General features: G+C 45.5%; 1 protein-coding gene across 1 annotated transcript in view; it reads left to right on the plus strand.

Moving 5' to 3' along the window:
* The first annotated feature begins 3243 nt into the window (after positions 1–3243).
* MYO1C (myosin IC) overlaps positions 3244–17230 on the plus strand; it is a 576863-nt gene continuing 562876 nt past the window's right edge. The window contains exon 1 of the mRNA XM_086955217.1: positions 3244–3411. Coding sequence (XP_086811343.1) covers positions 3271–3411 — 141 coding nt within the window. The 5' untranslated portion in view covers positions 3244–3270. The remainder of the gene's footprint in view (positions 3412–17230) is intronic.

The following is a 17230-nucleotide window of genomic DNA, read 5'->3' on the forward strand; positions in this document are numbered from 1 at the left end:
CTGGGAAATCTCATTGCTTGGCTCCTTCAAAAAAAGGAACTACATATGGCTCTTTACTAGGGTAATTTAAATATCTGCTCCAAGAGATCCTAAGGTAGCTTATATCCCACCCACCCGAATAAAATTAAAATGACATAAGGGGGAGCCACGGCCAAAAGGCCAATATGTCAAGGGAGCCGCAGGTCGAAAAAGTTTGGGATCCACTGAGATAATGGATTGGGCAGAAGAATACGATATATAATCTCAGACACCCAGTATGGGTTTAGGCCGGGCCGGTCAACCTCAGACCAATGCCTCAATTTGTATCTTTTGGTTGCCAAGTACACCGCCGCTAGTGATGAGACAGTGTATTTGGCATTTATGGACCTCACCACAGCCTTTGATCGGGTTAATCGGAACAGGCTCTGGGAGTTAATGGAGGTCCTGGGCGTCGATGCTGGTTTGGTTATTATTTTAAGGGCCTTGCATCAGCACACCTCAGCACAGGTCAGGTACAACGAGGAGGGTAACACCCCCCGATTCCTTCTCCTGCTCCAGGGGGTGAGACAGGGCTGTATTTTGGCACCCTTTTTATTTACCTTATATATTAATGGTTTAGACCGGGCACTCAGAGTTTTAGGGGTGGATTGTCCGAGGATAGGAAGAAGAGGGATCCCCGTCCTGCTTTATGCGGACGAAGCGGTGCTTTTGGCACGAACCGCGCGGGGCCTACAGCACCTTTTAGCTGGTTTTGTTAATTTCATAGGGAGCCTGGATTTGTCTGCCAACCTCGCCAAATTGTACATAATGGAAATGGGAAAAAGACCAAGCAGGAATTTTACCTATAGGATTGGTACCCATCGGTTGGAAAAAGTGCAGGCCTTTTCCTATTTGGGTATCCTATTTGATAGTCGCCTATGTTTTAAAACCCTGATAGACAATAAATGCAAAACACTAACCAGTTCTGCCGGGGCAATTATGAATTTCGCACATAGGCTGGGTCACTGGTCTCCGGAACACATACAGAAATTATACAGTTCCACCTGCAATGCCAACACTTTATATGGAAGTGAGGTCTGGGCCTTCATTGATCCTCAGAGGATTCAAACTGAAGAAAATAAATACCTGCGGCGGCTGCTCAGAGTCCAGTAGAGTATACCCTCTTATAGCATTCATGAGGAAGTGGGTCTTACTTATGTTAGAGATAGGATCCAATTAAAACCCCTTACTTGTTGGATTAAAATATGGACAAATCCTGAAGCTGGATTAACTCAACAACTTATAACGGACTTCATCTCCCGGGAGGGAGGGTTAAACATCCCTTGGCTAAAATATGTGAGGGAGACCCACTCAGGACTGGGTCACGTTGATTACTTTAACCACCCCATAAAACTGCTAGCCCGGGAGAAGGCCCTTATCAAGTCGGAATTTTTAAAGAAATTGGCATCCATTAGGGAAGACAGTGAGCTGATTAAACCATCAGTGAGAGCCCACCTTCTGACTAAGTCGTGTATGGGTATGGAACCTTATCTGTCCTATTTTCATAACGCACAGGACAGATTTTTAATGACACAGTTTAGGTTGAAACTGTTGCATCACACACTGGGGGTGCCCGCAGGGTACAGGGCCGGACTGGGAACAGAAACCGGCCCTGGCAAACTGCTCAGCAGCTCCCCCACTGGGGTGAGCAGGAATGCAGCCGAGCAGTTTGCGAGGGTCCGTTTCGGACGATTTTGTTACCGGTGGCCGATATTGCCGACCCCCAGTAGCACAAACGGCCCCCCAGGGGTCCAAAACCGGCCCCCACCCTAGCGGCCTACTGGGAAAACGCCCGGTGCCCGCTATGGCCAGTCCGGCCCTGGCGGGGTACTTAATATCAATAGAGTTGAGGGGTCCGTGCGGCTGCAACCAACGGTCTCCGCAGGACACGCTTCACTTCGTTCTGTTGTGCCCCTATTATGCACACTCCAGAAAGTTATTCTTAAAGCGTATCTTAACAAATGCCAGGTTCAAACAGGCAAAGGTGGCTCTACTGTTCCTAAAATTGTCCGCAGAGGCTTTTACACTCTTTTGTACTGTTAACTTTTTAAGGATGGCTGCAAGACTTAGAAGCACAAAAGGTTATGGATGACGGAACTTGACGCCACTTTTCTTGCACTAGCCCACACGCTGATTAAATAATGAATTAAGTGGAAGGTGGGTTCTCCTTTAATTATGTCGGTATTACATCAGCGCCCCTATTTTTTTGACAGATTTTAAATGTACTGTTTATAAATGTTTAATGCCCCATTGTTACTGAGGCACCTTTTTATAATTTCTAAGATGAATTTTATAGACATTTGTTATATTTTTCTGAAGCGTGTGCACATGTATTTTGAACTAGGCCATTAACACTGTTGTCTTTTACATTTATTTTGTACTTTTATGGTATTGTTGTATACCGAATAAAGGAATTTTGATGATGATGATGATGACTCTTTCGATCCCCTATTTACTGTATTCTTTTCTATTACAACCATCCTGGCCGATGACGCGTGAAACCCGAAACCAGTCCTAGGATGCTTGTTTCCAATCCAGGGAGGGCCTGGCGTGGCCGTCTGGCTGGATTGTTCCCACGACTGATTGGCAATGGCTCAGTCCAAACTGGAATGGCATGGTGAACAAAAAAACGATGGATTTAGGCCCAGATCTCTGTACTGGGGTGAATGTATGACATTGTTCTGCATTCTGTCCATCAATTGTTCTTTTTTTGCATTGTGTTATGGGATGCAGCACTTATCAGTGTAATGGGTGACGAGGTGGGGGTGGTGCGCAGTTTATGGTTTGCAGTAGGCTGTCAGCTGAGCAGCTTGATTTTCTTTATGATCAGAGCATACTTAGTTGGTTTCTGCGCTGGGGTGTCCAACTTGACATTCTATTCAAAGTTTATGGTGTGTTTGTTTGGCTCGTGACCAATCGAAGGGCTTGTCTTATTGCTAAAATGAAACCCTAACCGTGGTCCATCACCCCTCCGAGCTCTGGCCCACCCCTAGCGCATGCGTGAACCGCGCCCTCGGGGCCCCTGGGGATGCCCGAGATCCTGTGAAGCTTACAGTGCTGCTCGCCACCATAAATTAGCACATCTTGGAACAGCCTTGACACAGCGAGGAACACCCCTGCTAAGGTGGAAGCGAGCACTTGAACTACAATTGTTGTTGGAGTCGAGCCGCTCGTTGTATAAATATACTACCCCGGGCGGTCCTTGGCAGTCCTGTCTGTCCTGCTCGCAGACTTCAAAGCCACTTCAGGCCCATGCGAGGCCTGCAGCAGCCCCTGCGGCACACGGGGGACCGGGGAGCCGCGGCCATGGCGCTGCACATCGAATGCGTCCCCACCGGGGAGATCATCCGCCTGGCCGGGCACGGAGAGGCCTGCTGCGCCGGCTGCAAGCACGTGAGTGTCTATAGGGGCTGCAGCGGGCATGCATAGGAGAAGCGAGTGCTGCGCCGGCTGCAAGCACGTGAGTGTCTATAGGGGCCCCCTCTGGCTTGCATAGGAGAAGGGAGTGATGCGCCTGCTGCAAGCACGTGAGTGTCTATAGGAGCCCCTTCTGGCGTGCATAGGAGAAGGGAGTGATGCGCCGGCTACAAGCACGTGAGTGTCTGTAGGAGCCCCTTCTGGCGTGCATAAGAGAAGGGAGTACTGCGCCGGCTGCAAGCACGTGAGTGTCTATAGGGGCCTCCTCTGGCATGCATAGGAAAAGGGGCACCATACCTGCCAACTCACACGGTGCCACCGTGTGACACATGATATTGGCTCCTATCCCACGGTGTCATGGAAAACGAACTGGGAAGCACCGTAAGTAGTGGTTTTCCAGCTCATTTTCCGAGGATTTGAACTGCGGACGTCTATTAAGAGTCGTGAAAACACCCAGGACACCCACACCACGCACCAGCCTCGGCAGGCTTTTTTTGGGGGGGAGGGGGACGTGGAGGGCGGGGGCGAATCAAAAGTGCCTCGTAGGTACTTGCCCGCGCAGATTCCCCGTGCCAGCAAGAACCCCCATTGCGGACTTGCTTCCTGCATCGCCAGACCCGGATACCGAGAGCATTTTCCTTCAGATCTCATTCTACCCTGGATAATTTCCAAGATCAATTTCGTTTTTTTGCTTTTTAAGCAAAACAAAATCCTTTCTCTCAATTTGAGTGCTACACAATTGTGATACTTTTACAAATGTGTATTTGTAAGGCAATTACCCTCTGTCCTGAGGATGAACCTTTATTGTTTGTGGTTCGAAACGTCGTCGACACAATTACACTAAATGCATAAGTTGATTTATACTTTTTCTTGCATATGTGTATGCTACAGATTGTCTCGTATATGATTTACAATAATCAGATGTCCTGTTATTGCCTGCTATTTCCCTCATGTTGTGTGTTTTCTTAGTGTGTTAGTCGGACATCGGCTGGTGTCCCGCTTCTATCACACTCAGTGTTTTATTGTTTTATGATTATTTGTGTATCAGGGTAATAAATTGTCCGGCTGGACATTCCCCTAAAAAATATAGTTCCATTTGGTCTATATTCATTTTCTCTCAACTGTTTCCCTTTCTAAGGACCCTTGTTTTTTGTAATAAAGTACCTACCCATGGTCCTTAGCATATTGCGCCTTGGGTTCCCTTGTCTTGGTCAAATAATTCGTAGGTACTTGTCGGCACGAAGCCCCGCCCCTCAACGCGCGGTGAGATTGTTCTTCTAGTGCGAAGGTACGGGTCGGGTATCATGCCAGCTGCAAGAACGTGAGTGTCTATAGGGGTCACCACTGGCAGGGCACTGGAGAGGCAGGCGTTGCGCCAGCTGCAAGACTGTAAATGCCTCTGATGGCATCGCTGCAGTCCACAAGGGAGGTGGAGAGAAAATTGCGCCGTTGCAAGTAAAATATAAGAGCATTCTGGGAAAATTGAGAGTGTCTCTGGGGGGGTCGCTGTCAGGATGCAGGGAAACAGCCAAAGTTAAGTGTCGTTGGCAGTGCTTGCAAAGTTTAGGATAAACGCGCTGCACAGACTGCTCGAATGTGCGGGCCTTTAAGGGCCACCGGCAGAGCACAGGAGAGGCTGCTGCGCCAAAAGAAAGAATGAAAGTGTCCATAGGGTTCCTGACTGAACATACACGTGATGTGCCATTCTGAAGAATGTGGGCGCCTATAGGGATCCTTACTGAACATACAGGGATGTGCCATTCTGAAAAATGTGGGCGCCTGACAGGCCCTATGGGACGTGTGCTCCCAGGTTCAAGAATGCAAGAGTCTGTGGACTGCTCTATAGGGGTCCTGGCTGAACATACACATGATGGGCCATTCTGAAGAATGTAGGTGTCTATAGACACCACTGACAATGCCTGCGGCAGGTGAGCTCCCAGGATCAAGAATCCAAGAGTCTGTGGACGGCTCTGTAGGGGTCCTGACTGAACATACACTCGATGGGCCATTTTGAAGAATGTGGGGGCCTATAGGTGCAGCTGACAGGGCCTGCAAGAGGTGAGCTCCCAGGATCAAGAATGCAAGAGTCTGTGGACGGCTGTGGCAGGGTATACGAGAGGGGCCTTGCACCACCTGGGAGGAATATAAGGACCCCCTCAGCAGCTAGGAGATGTCTGCTGAGCTACCAGTAATAATACAAGTGTCATGTGGGCGAGGGTGGGTGTTATCTCCTGAACATACAAGGGATGTGCTGTGCGAGCTGAAGGATGTAAAAGTCTATAGTGGACACTGGTGAAGTATAGCAGAAGAGATGCGCAGTGACGCCAGTGAAAATATAAGTGTCTATAGGCACCTCTGGAAGGACACAGGGGAGGGGAGCTGCATCACCTGTAAGACGGTTAATGTCCATAGGGTCTACACAGGGGAAAAGGAGCCAAAAGAAACCTAAATACACCTATAGCAGGCGGGATAGTTCGGGCAGTTAAGCACTTGTTGCTGAGATGTGTTTCTAATCTGCAGGTCACAGTTAGAAATTGGATCAGGCCAACTCTGCTTTTAATCCTTCTGAGCTTGATCAAATGAGTGCCATTAAGTCAATGATAGTGCTATGAAAAATCAGAAATGCTCCCGCTTGGGATACAAAAAAATATGTCGGGAGAGAGTAGGACAAGTGATGGGGTGAAGAAGAGGTGAGATAGCGAAGCACTGCAGTGAGCACATACATGTTTATAGGGTCTTTGGTGCCCACACACGTGCAAGAACGTCATGGACTATAGAGGCCCAAATAGGACATACAAGGGGTGCTGCATCGACAGTGAGAATATGCGTGATCACAGCAGTAAATGTAAATGTGAATGTAAATGTAAATGTACAGGAATTTATATAGCGCAAATCACCACCGGTTTCTAAGCGCTTGCTTAGGGAACCCGTCCTGGTATTCCCCTGTGAGATAACCCCAGCAGGGTATCCGCAAGGTGAAAGCCAGGCATCCCGCTGCGAGGGGCCGTTGTGGAGATTAAGCAAGCTATTGCCCAGAGTCGCAGAGTGTGAACCCGTGAATCGAGTAGGTACCGGAGCGAGAGTTGTCGAGTCCATGGACATTTTAGGAGTCAAGACACCGCCGAGCCGGGAATTTAACCCTGGTCCCGGGCTGACCTCTGCTTCCAGGTCTGCCTCATCTAACCAGTGAGCCACACTTCTCCATGCACAAGGATTTAGAGGTGTGTGTTGTGCCGCTTGAAAGAATAACTATGGGGGGCAACTGATGGGGTATAGCATTGGAGAGAAGCGCAAAGTGTCCGAATGAGTCTATAGGAGGCACTAGTCTGGCATTTTTGTACAAACCTAAAAAAAATGTTGGAGCTAATAAACTCTACTGATGGCTAAAACCAAGGTGTTCTGCAGCACGTAAAAAAATAAAAATTGCCAAAAGCAACAGCTTGCACTTCACTTTTTAGTATGCAACGGCAAAGCTAATAGGTCTAGTTTTCTGTAAAGGGATATGTTTGGTAATTGCTGGGCTACTTTGCATGTGCTGCTCTCAGCTGTTCTAGAAAGAAATCACAGTAAAGATCAACCTCTTGGGCTGCAACTATATGGGACCTGGCATTGGGGCTCCTGATACTGGATTAGCAGAGTTGATCTGGACCCTCAAAGAAAAGTGTTTGAGTCAGAAAATGGGGGAACAGCGTTTACAACGCAACTTTTATCACGCACTACCTTTACCACGCAACTTTTACAACGCAAGTCGTTACAATGACTTGCGCTGGGGGGCGCTGTGGGATAGGGAATGGTTTAATTTACTATCCAAAACCTTCCCTACTATCCACGGGGACTGGAGTTGGAATAGTAAATTAAACTATTCACTATCCTGCGTTGTAAAAGTTGCGTGGAAAAGGCATGCGTTGTAAAAGCATGCATAGTAACGACATACATCCCAGAAAATGAAGTTTGTGTTTTAACTTAAAAGACATAAACAATCATATATTGCTTAGTAGATACATTGTGTCAGTGAAGGATGTCTGTTTGTGTCAGTGAAGGATGTCTGTTGTGTCAGTGAAGGATGTCTGTTTGTGTCAGTGAAGGATGTCTGTTGTGTCAGTGAAGGATGTCTGTTTGTGTCAGTGAAGGATGTCTGCTGTGTCAGTGAAGGATGTCTGTTTGTGTCAGTGAAGGATGTCTGTTGTGTCAGTGAAGGATGTCTGTTTCCTTGAAGAATATTGGAATACCATCACCAGGCCACTGGATCGCAAGCTTTTCCACCAGTTTAGGGTCGGCACACTACCACTACGGGGGTTAACGAAGTCTTGGGCCAACAGTGGCAGTGGTTACTGCCCATTTTGTACAGAGTTGGCAGAAACAGTTGATCATTTTTTCTTTGTTTGCCCTGTGTACCATGCCCCAAGACAGAAGTGGTTACGCCCAGTTTGTAGGGTACTGGGTACACGCTGGCGATGACAGCTAGTAGAATTCTGAAGACCGACACCTCGTTATTGGTGGTAACCGGGGTTGCTAAATTCATTAGTTGGGCCTGGATCTTGGGGTCCAGGATGATTAGTTCCCAATTAAATGCTCCCCAACCTATTTGAACGGGTACAGGCTTGATGATACTGGGGAACGCTACATTGTTTTATAAATGTCATCTTTTATACTGGTTTTAATATAAGTCAAGTCTTTGTACATTGTTATTTAATACATTTTTAACTTGATCTTAGTGTATATTAATTTATTGTTTTAACTATGGTACTCACTCTCATTCATATCTGCGATTTGCATAGCAAGGATATTGAACTTATATCCAATGTCTGCTTTTAGGGTTTGGGACTGGTTGTATATGATTGATTTGTGTAGTATGTCTTTTATGATGAAATATCGAAATAAAGACTCTTTTTTTTTTTACTTGACTTGCTTAGTAGATACTTTTGACAACAGGCCAGTAGTTTTGATGCATCCTAGAAAGCTTATGTGCACACACACTTACTTTGTGAACAACAAAAAGCTGTACTTCCAACGTTACCTAGACATCAAAGTACAACAAGTGAATTTGCAAGGGTGATTAGTGGATAGCTTTAGAATGCCATACAAACAAACAGGGCTCCCTCCCTAAACAAAAAAGCCACAAAACAGCTGTTAAAATGTCATCATGTCACTAAAGTAAACACTAAAGTAAGCACATCAAAGAACACACACAGACTCTGAATAACACGCTTTGTGTCATGCTGCTTCTGCAGTCTAACAAAAGGAATACTTGAGCACCAGATAAATGGGACCACATAACCATCCTCAAAGTGCAATAGCCCTGATGAACAGCCCATCTCAGCAATAGCTAACCATGACCAAGCATTGGCAAAGCCAATAGGGCTTGCCTAGGTGAGATTTATTGGCTTTCCTAACGTGGTTTAGCTATTTTGCAAATGGCTGAAAGTAATGTAAAAAAAACTGTATGACACAGCCAGTGTTGTCAGGGCTACAGCACTTTAAAAAATTTATTTTCAGTTATGCTGCCCTGAAACTAAGGCTGTTGTATAATATGGATACAAAAACATTGAAAATACCATTCGATGTTACAAAGGCGAGACCTATTGGCTTTGACAATGCTTGATATGGAATGCCAGATGGTAAGTTATAAGTATTCATATAGTGTTTACAACGGCTGAAGTGCTAATGTTATAGAATGGAGAATGCCCTTAGCAAGTTGTTATTGTGTCCAGATTCAGAAGCATTTTAGGACCATATAAAAACCGTGAAAATGTGCCATATAAATGTGCTGAATGTAACATAAGTTGAAGGTAGACAGAAACATCTAATAGGTTACATCGTTTATTACAGTGATGCTTTATGCTATATATTACTTTGGGAGCTATGGATACAAAAGAACCAAAAAAGCTCTCCTGACTGCTTGTTTAGTAGTAAAATATTAAATATTTTATATAGTTGGTGTTCAGTGGGTTTCCTAGACCTTTTGGCCCCTGTGCCACTGCACCTGCTGTACCATTCAGATCATGACCCTAGTGCCTGCAATGTAACTGCACTTGTGACTCCTTCCTTAGTACTAAAATATAGCACTCATCAGTGTTCAGTTGGTTTCCTGGACCTTTTGCCCCGTGTGCCACTGCACCTGCTGCACCATTGAAATCATGACCCTATTGCCTGCAAGGACCAATGAGGAAATCGTTTATATCCAGTAAAATATGTGTTCCAAAAAAGAAACGGAATACATAATTATTGTGTAGCTAAACATAAACACAAAAGTTTTCATAAAAAGTGCCTTTAAACGTATCCAACTCTCCAAAACGAGTTGCCACAGTTGACACAAATAAAGCATACGCTTTACACATCAAAGTGAAAACCAAGCATGTTAAATTGTGTTAAAATCTGGGTGGCACTTTCCTGTGAAAAGATCTTATCCTGTGCTTGACAGTGAATGGGCATTAACAACGTAAACTGACCAAGATCACCATATGTTAGACTGACACTGAGACTGATATGCAGGTTTGGTCTTTGTTCCTAAAAAGGCAGTTTCACAAAATAAATGGACCCAGCAAAGGAGATAAATTTTGCAAAAACCGTGCCCGGTTTTTGCAGATGAAGAATGAGATACCCTTTGAGATGGATATGTCTAAAATAAAATTTTGAAAAAGGGCAGAAGCAGGCTCCATGGAAAAAGTATACGAGCTTCCGCTTTCCTATCAATGCTCTCACTCTGAAGTCAGCCAAAAGCAAAGTAAACACAAGGCTCCCACAAAAACACAGCTTGACATTTCACCTCGGTCTTTGGATGCTCCGCAATGTGATGCGATAAGAACAAAATGTAAAGCCCTGTTTAATACAGAAATCAAGTTTATGGAAGAATACTGTAAACACAGCTTTCGGGATGTACAAACTCAAGCTGCACAGCCTAAAGCAAATACATTTTTCAGAAAAATAAGAGCAACCCATACGTCCTTGTGAACTGGGTATTGCATAGAAGCAAACAATGTTCACAAGGTACTCATTTCAAGCCACATTGATGATTAAGCAAACTTTAAATACTTGCATCAGGTTTAGTCAAAAAACATATATACAATTTAAAGTAGGACCCTAATTCTATTCTGTCACCTCGAATTACCACAATGTATAATATTTGTAATCCATACATAAAAGTCCAAGACAATAAATAAGTCAAAAAGAATATTCACTTCAGCCGAAGTGAATATGATTTATTCTGTAGACACAACTTGTACCACAAATGTAAATCTTAGTACAATTGCATTTTAATTATTGCAGTACACGCACAACATGGTAAGAAGTGAGCCCCAGTGAAGTGATCTTAACCTACTCCCTCAGAAGCCTCTATTGTGAAGTCCGGCCCGGCTACACTTCACTCGTCACGGGACCGTAATTTTATCACACACTGCATCCATCATTGACTGATTCCCAACCTCCCCCGAGGCTCCTCACCTAGATCGGGTCACAGCCCTGCATTGTTCAGTGGTTCCTATCCCCACACCTGTGGGATAATACGATTAATATCAAGACATATACTTCTATAGTCCCCAGAAACTCTGTCCGAAAGAGACCCCATATTGAGAATGGGTCGAAACGTCGTCGACAATTACAAAGAGAGAGCAAGAAAGATACATCATATTGTTCATTATACAATGCTCCTCCCTGCTGTGTTGTTAATCTTACCTCAGTGTGGGGGAGGAGGGCAGGAGGGGCTGGCAATGGATGGGGAGGCAAAGTGGATGCCAATGCCTGGGCGACAGAGCTTCGAGTGATTTGACGGTGGGAACAACCGTGTTTCCCTTGATGGACAATCTGTGGAAGGGTGTAACAGAACGCTATGAGCGAATTAGCACATAGTGAGTGCATTTGTCAAACAGAGGCCCTGGTTAATAAATTCCTCATGAGAACTGTGTTGAAAGCAATCTTCATACGTAGATCGTAGATCGTGGAGCAACCCAGTCCATTATGGTCTGGATTTTGCTCTGCAATGGTTGAACCTGGCCTCCACCTACAAGGTGGCCCAGATAAATAACCTGACTGCCCTATCTGGCACTTAGTAGCCTTGATAGTTAGGCCTTCTTTTTGCAGGGCCTCCCAAATTTTTTTTAGGTGGATCAGGTGATCTTCCCAGGTGGCGCTAAAGACAGCAATGTCATCAAGATAAGCTGCACAGTGGTCTTCCAGGCCTGTAAGGACTTTATTCACCAACCTTTCAAATGTGGCAGGTGCATTTTTCAGACCAAATAGGATCACCACAAACTGATAATGCCCACTAGGGGTTGAAAATGCTGTCTTTGGCTTTGCATCATCAACTAGTCTGATCTGACAGTAGCCAGCTGTCAGATCAAAAGTGCTCAGAAATTTGGCAGATGCCAACTTATCTATGAGCTCATCTGCTCTGGGTATTGGATGGGCATCTGTCTTAGTGACAACATTGAGACCTCTGTAGTCTACACAAAACCTCACCTCTCTCTTACCACCCTGGGTGTGAGGTTCAATCACTCCAAATTCCAACATTTTCTGGACTTCAGTCCTGATACAGTCCTTGACATGATCAGGTTGCCTGTAATCTTATTTTTAACAGGGAGACTGTCCCCAGTGTCCACTTCATGAGTGTACAAGATCATAAAAAACGGACACAACCTTCCCCTGCTTACTTCTCACTTAGTTTTCACTACGTTAGGTTAAGATCACTTCACTGGGGCTCACTGATCACTTCTGCTTATGCTTCTAAAGCAAATAAAGCCAGCAAATTGAAAGCCTGAAAATATGAGTTAGAAACCACAAAGCCAATAGCAAGCCACAGGTGGAATACATTCCCAGGTCAACTTTCTGAAAGTCCTCAAGATGTCTTTCACATACCAGACAACTGCGCTGTCTGGTAGGCGACAACTTAAAAAAACCCTGAAAGCCAATGGCTGAAGTGGACAACCTGAAAGCCTCCTCTCAGTACTATTTCTTACATGCACTTTTTAGGTCTCGCCTCCCAGACGGGTTTTAGCTGTCTATGAACGAAAGCCTCTTGTGGTATGCCAAATACCTACAGTGGGTTTAGAGACGGCCTATTGATAACCATTGGCTGGCTTTTCCTGCCTCTTTCATTTGCTTACTTTGTATTCCACAGCTTTCCTTTCTCTTCTTATCCGTATCACTCCCTGGAGAGTAGCCTCTTTACCACCCTTTGATGGTCTTTTGTATTCTTCCACTGCTCTAATTCAGGAAACTTCATTTTTAGGTCTTGCCTGACCCAGCGAATGCGCTGGTCTGGCAAGACTTTTTCTGAGGGCTCAAAAAATGCTACCATGGCCAGCCTAGAGCTGCAGTGCATGTCGGCGGGCGCGCCCTTAGGAGCAAAGGCACTATATGGCAAACCTCTCATACTCATTAAGCCCCCGCGATCACTTTCACTTTCGCCAGCGATCACTTTTGCGGCACCATTTTGATGTTCTCCTTCAAAGAACATCAAACATCAAAGAACATATTATTGTGCTAATGCTTTGCTGCTGCCCATTTGACTTACAACATGCTTTCTCTTTCTACAAACTCAATGTTTGTGTTCCTTTATTTTGAGATGCTTTTAGTAGTACTGTCACACACACAACCACACACAACCACACACACAACAGCCACATGAATAACCACACACATAACCACACGCACACAGACACCAAACCACACACACACAACCACACACATACACACAACCACACACACACAACCACACCCATAGCCACACACACACAACAACCACACAATGACACACACACAACCACAACCACACACATAACCACACACACAACAAAACACACAACCACAACCACACACTCAACCACAACCACATGCACAACCACACACACAACCACAAAAAACCACCCAACCACACACAACCACACACACAACCACACACATACAACCACACCCAACCACACACACAAACACACACAACCACACACACACACAACCACACACACACAACCACGCACAACTGAACACACACAACCACACACACACAACCACACACACAACCATAACCAAACACACATAAACACACATAAACACACACAACCACACACACACAACCACACACACAACCACACAACCACACACAACCACAACACACAACCACACACACAACCACACACACAACCACACACAACCACACACACACACATACACACACAACCAGACACACACAACCACAACCACACCCACAACCACACACACATAATCACACACACAACCACACACACAGCCACATGCACACACCTAACCATACACACAACCACAACCACACACACAACCACACACAACAACACACACAACCACACACACACAATCACACACAACCACACACACAACCACACACACACACAACCACACACACCCAACCACACACACAACCACAAACACAACACACACAACCACACACACACAACCACATGCACACACAACCACACACACAACCACGCACAACCACACACACAACCACACACACAACCACAACCACACACACAACCACACACACACGAATACACACAACAACCACACACACAACCACAAACACAGCACACAACCACACACACAACCACACGCACACACCCAACCACACACACAACGACAACCACACACACAACCACACACACACAATCACACACAACCACACACAACCACAAACACAACACACAACAACACACACAGCCACACATACAACCACACACACAACCACATAAACAACCACACACACACAACCACACACAAAACCACACACAAAACCACAACCACACACACACACACAACCACACACAACAAAACACAACGCACATCCACACACACAACCACACATACAACCAAATACATACAACCACACACATACACCACACACAACCACACACACAACCACACACACACAACCACACACACAACCACACACACACAACCACATACACAACCACAACCACACATAGAACCCAAAAAACACAACCACACACACACACAACCACACAACCAACCACACACACAATCACACACACACAACCACAACCACACATACAACCACACACACAACTAAATACACAACCACACACACAACTACACCCAACCACTCAACCAAACAACTACACACACAACCACAACCACACACACAACCACACACACAACCACACACACACACAACACCACACACACAACCACAACCACACACACAACCACACACAACGACGACCACACACACAACCACACACACGCAACCACACACAACAACACACAACCACACACAAAACCATACACTCAACCACACACAACTACACACACATAACCACACACACAATCACACACAAATGCAACCACACACAGAACCACACACACGACCACACACACACAACCACACACACACAACCACACATACACAACCACACACACACAACCACACACACAACCACACACAAAGCCACTCACACAACCACACATACACCCAGAACCACACCCGCACCCACAACAGCACTCACACCCACACCCACACACAACCACACACACACACACACAACCACACACGTACAACCACACACGTACAACCACACACACAGCCACACACACAACCACACGCACAACCACACCAAGCATTGGCATAGCCAATAGGTCTTGCCTTTGGGACCTTATAAGTGTTTAGCCATGCAACAGTTGATGTGGTTGCACCAAGGATATTGTGCTGCATAACTAAATACTTTGAAGGTCCCAAAAGCGAGACCTATTGGCTATGCCAATGCTTGTTTTTCTTTCTATAACAGTGCTTCTTTTCTTGCTCTCTCCCTCATGTGTTGCCCCTCCCTGCTCTGTGTGCTTCCACATCCCTCTCCCTAAGCTTGCCCATTGCTATCACCACCCCTCCCTGGCTTTTATGTTTTTTTAAAGGCATCCCTACATCCAGCCTCAAGGATGTCATTTGCTCCTTTTCCCTTTCCTAATCGATTCCCCCTAGCCACTGTTCCCACCCACTACTTCATTACTACCTGAACCCCTTTGAGTCCATATATATTTTTATTTTATTTTTAAAAATTATTGGCAGCCCGTCACTACCGTTTGCTGGCAGGCAGCTTCCCAGTGCTAAAATCGCTTTTGTGCCACTAAAACAAAGGGGCATATTAGCAAGAACCTTGTTAAAATTATCGCTGTTTTAGCTGCAGGAAACTGCCGCTAAAACTTCGATAATGGGCTTGTTAATATGCGTTATAGAATTCCAATTGAAGCCAAGGTTAGATGTGCAGGACATCTAACCTGGGCTTCTATTGGAATTCTATGACGCATATTAGCAAGCCCATTATCGCCGTTTTAGCTGCAGTTTCCTGCCACTAAAACGGCGATCATTTTAACGAGGCTCTAGCTAATATGCCCCAATGTTTTTTTTATTTTCTAATCTAAATGGTGTCAGCCATCTTGGATTGCTAAATCAAAAAAGGTGCCTGTGCCATTCCCAAGGTGACTCATGCATCATCATGCATGTACATGCCTATGGAATGACGCAGAATTGTCAGTGTTCCTTTTTTTGTTTTTGTTTTTCATTTTTTTACGTTGCGCCACAGCATTGGCAAAGCCAATACGTCAATAAGGCGAGACCTAATATGTGTGTCAAAACTTGTTTAAAATATTATAACATGACGTCTTCAGGATAGCTAACTTATTCTGGAAGAAAATATAAACAATTCATTCAATAGACATGAGAGATGTGAAACAACTATCCATGCTGTGGCATCAGAACAATTACTGCCACATGGAGGGTATTGCTATTGAGCTTATGATTTCCATTTGCAGTGCTCCCCACAAATATCATGAGTGCCCCAGAACTCCCCTTTGTTTACGTATAAAGGTTGCATGGGAGGCCTTATAAGGAGGGCACATGCACAAAGTAGGCCTGAGACTTTTATGTTCTAGCACATGCATGGTCACCACAACATGCTGCCTTACAACATGCACACTCTACACTTCAGACAAAAAGAGCAATTGACAATCCTAGTCACCCCTCCATGAAACCAAACTTACATACCATCTGTTAGGTACATTGCAAACCACCCAATGCGCTTAAGAGGCTTCAACTCATCGTACAATCATTAAATATGGGAAAACATCGGGATGAGTTGACCCAGAGCTCTGTGAGGCCAAGCCAGGGCCAGATGTGTGCTATACGAGAACATTTTCTGACCCTGATGTCTCTCAGGTTCCATCACATATAAACCTTGGTCCAGGTCTTCCGGTTTGATGAAAGAAATACTTAAGGGCAGATTTACAAGTCCCTTGCGTCACTTTTCCCATGTTTAAAATGACGCAAAAGTGGCGCAAGGGCCTTGTAAAATAGCCTCTTAGGCTCTGCGCCTTCGCATACTCGGCCCCATAAACAGCCAGGCTATGTCACGTGGACAGCCGGGTCCCCCCATCCTAAGAATGGATTGGTCCTTCGGCGTTGACGTCTGTTCGAGCCTCACCCTTGCATGTTGTCACAGCAGCCGCCATCGGAGGCCTCGGAGATTGCGTCACATTAGCAGTCAGGTGCTTGGGACCTGGTGTCCTGTCAGATGGGTATGGCTTGATCTGGAGTCGTTCTCTCGTATGGACCACCTATAGCTGGGGCATTGTAGATATTGTAACATAATAAACTCTATGGTCAGAGGCCGCAAAGGTTCTGTCACATTCGCAGTCCAGTTCTGAGATATTTGGGCTCTATCCCACGGACAGCCCTGTCCTCAAATGTGTGCTTTGTCACGTGGACAGCCCGGACACGAGTCTTCATACGCGGGGCACCGAGAGCCTGGGGAGGCCT

This window comes from Lissotriton vulgaris, chromosome 2_1, assembly GCF_964263255.1.
Source record: "Lissotriton vulgaris chromosome 2_1, aLisVul1.2, whole genome shotgun sequence".
NCBI lineage: Eukaryota > Metazoa > Chordata > Amphibia > Caudata > Salamandridae > Lissotriton > Lissotriton vulgaris.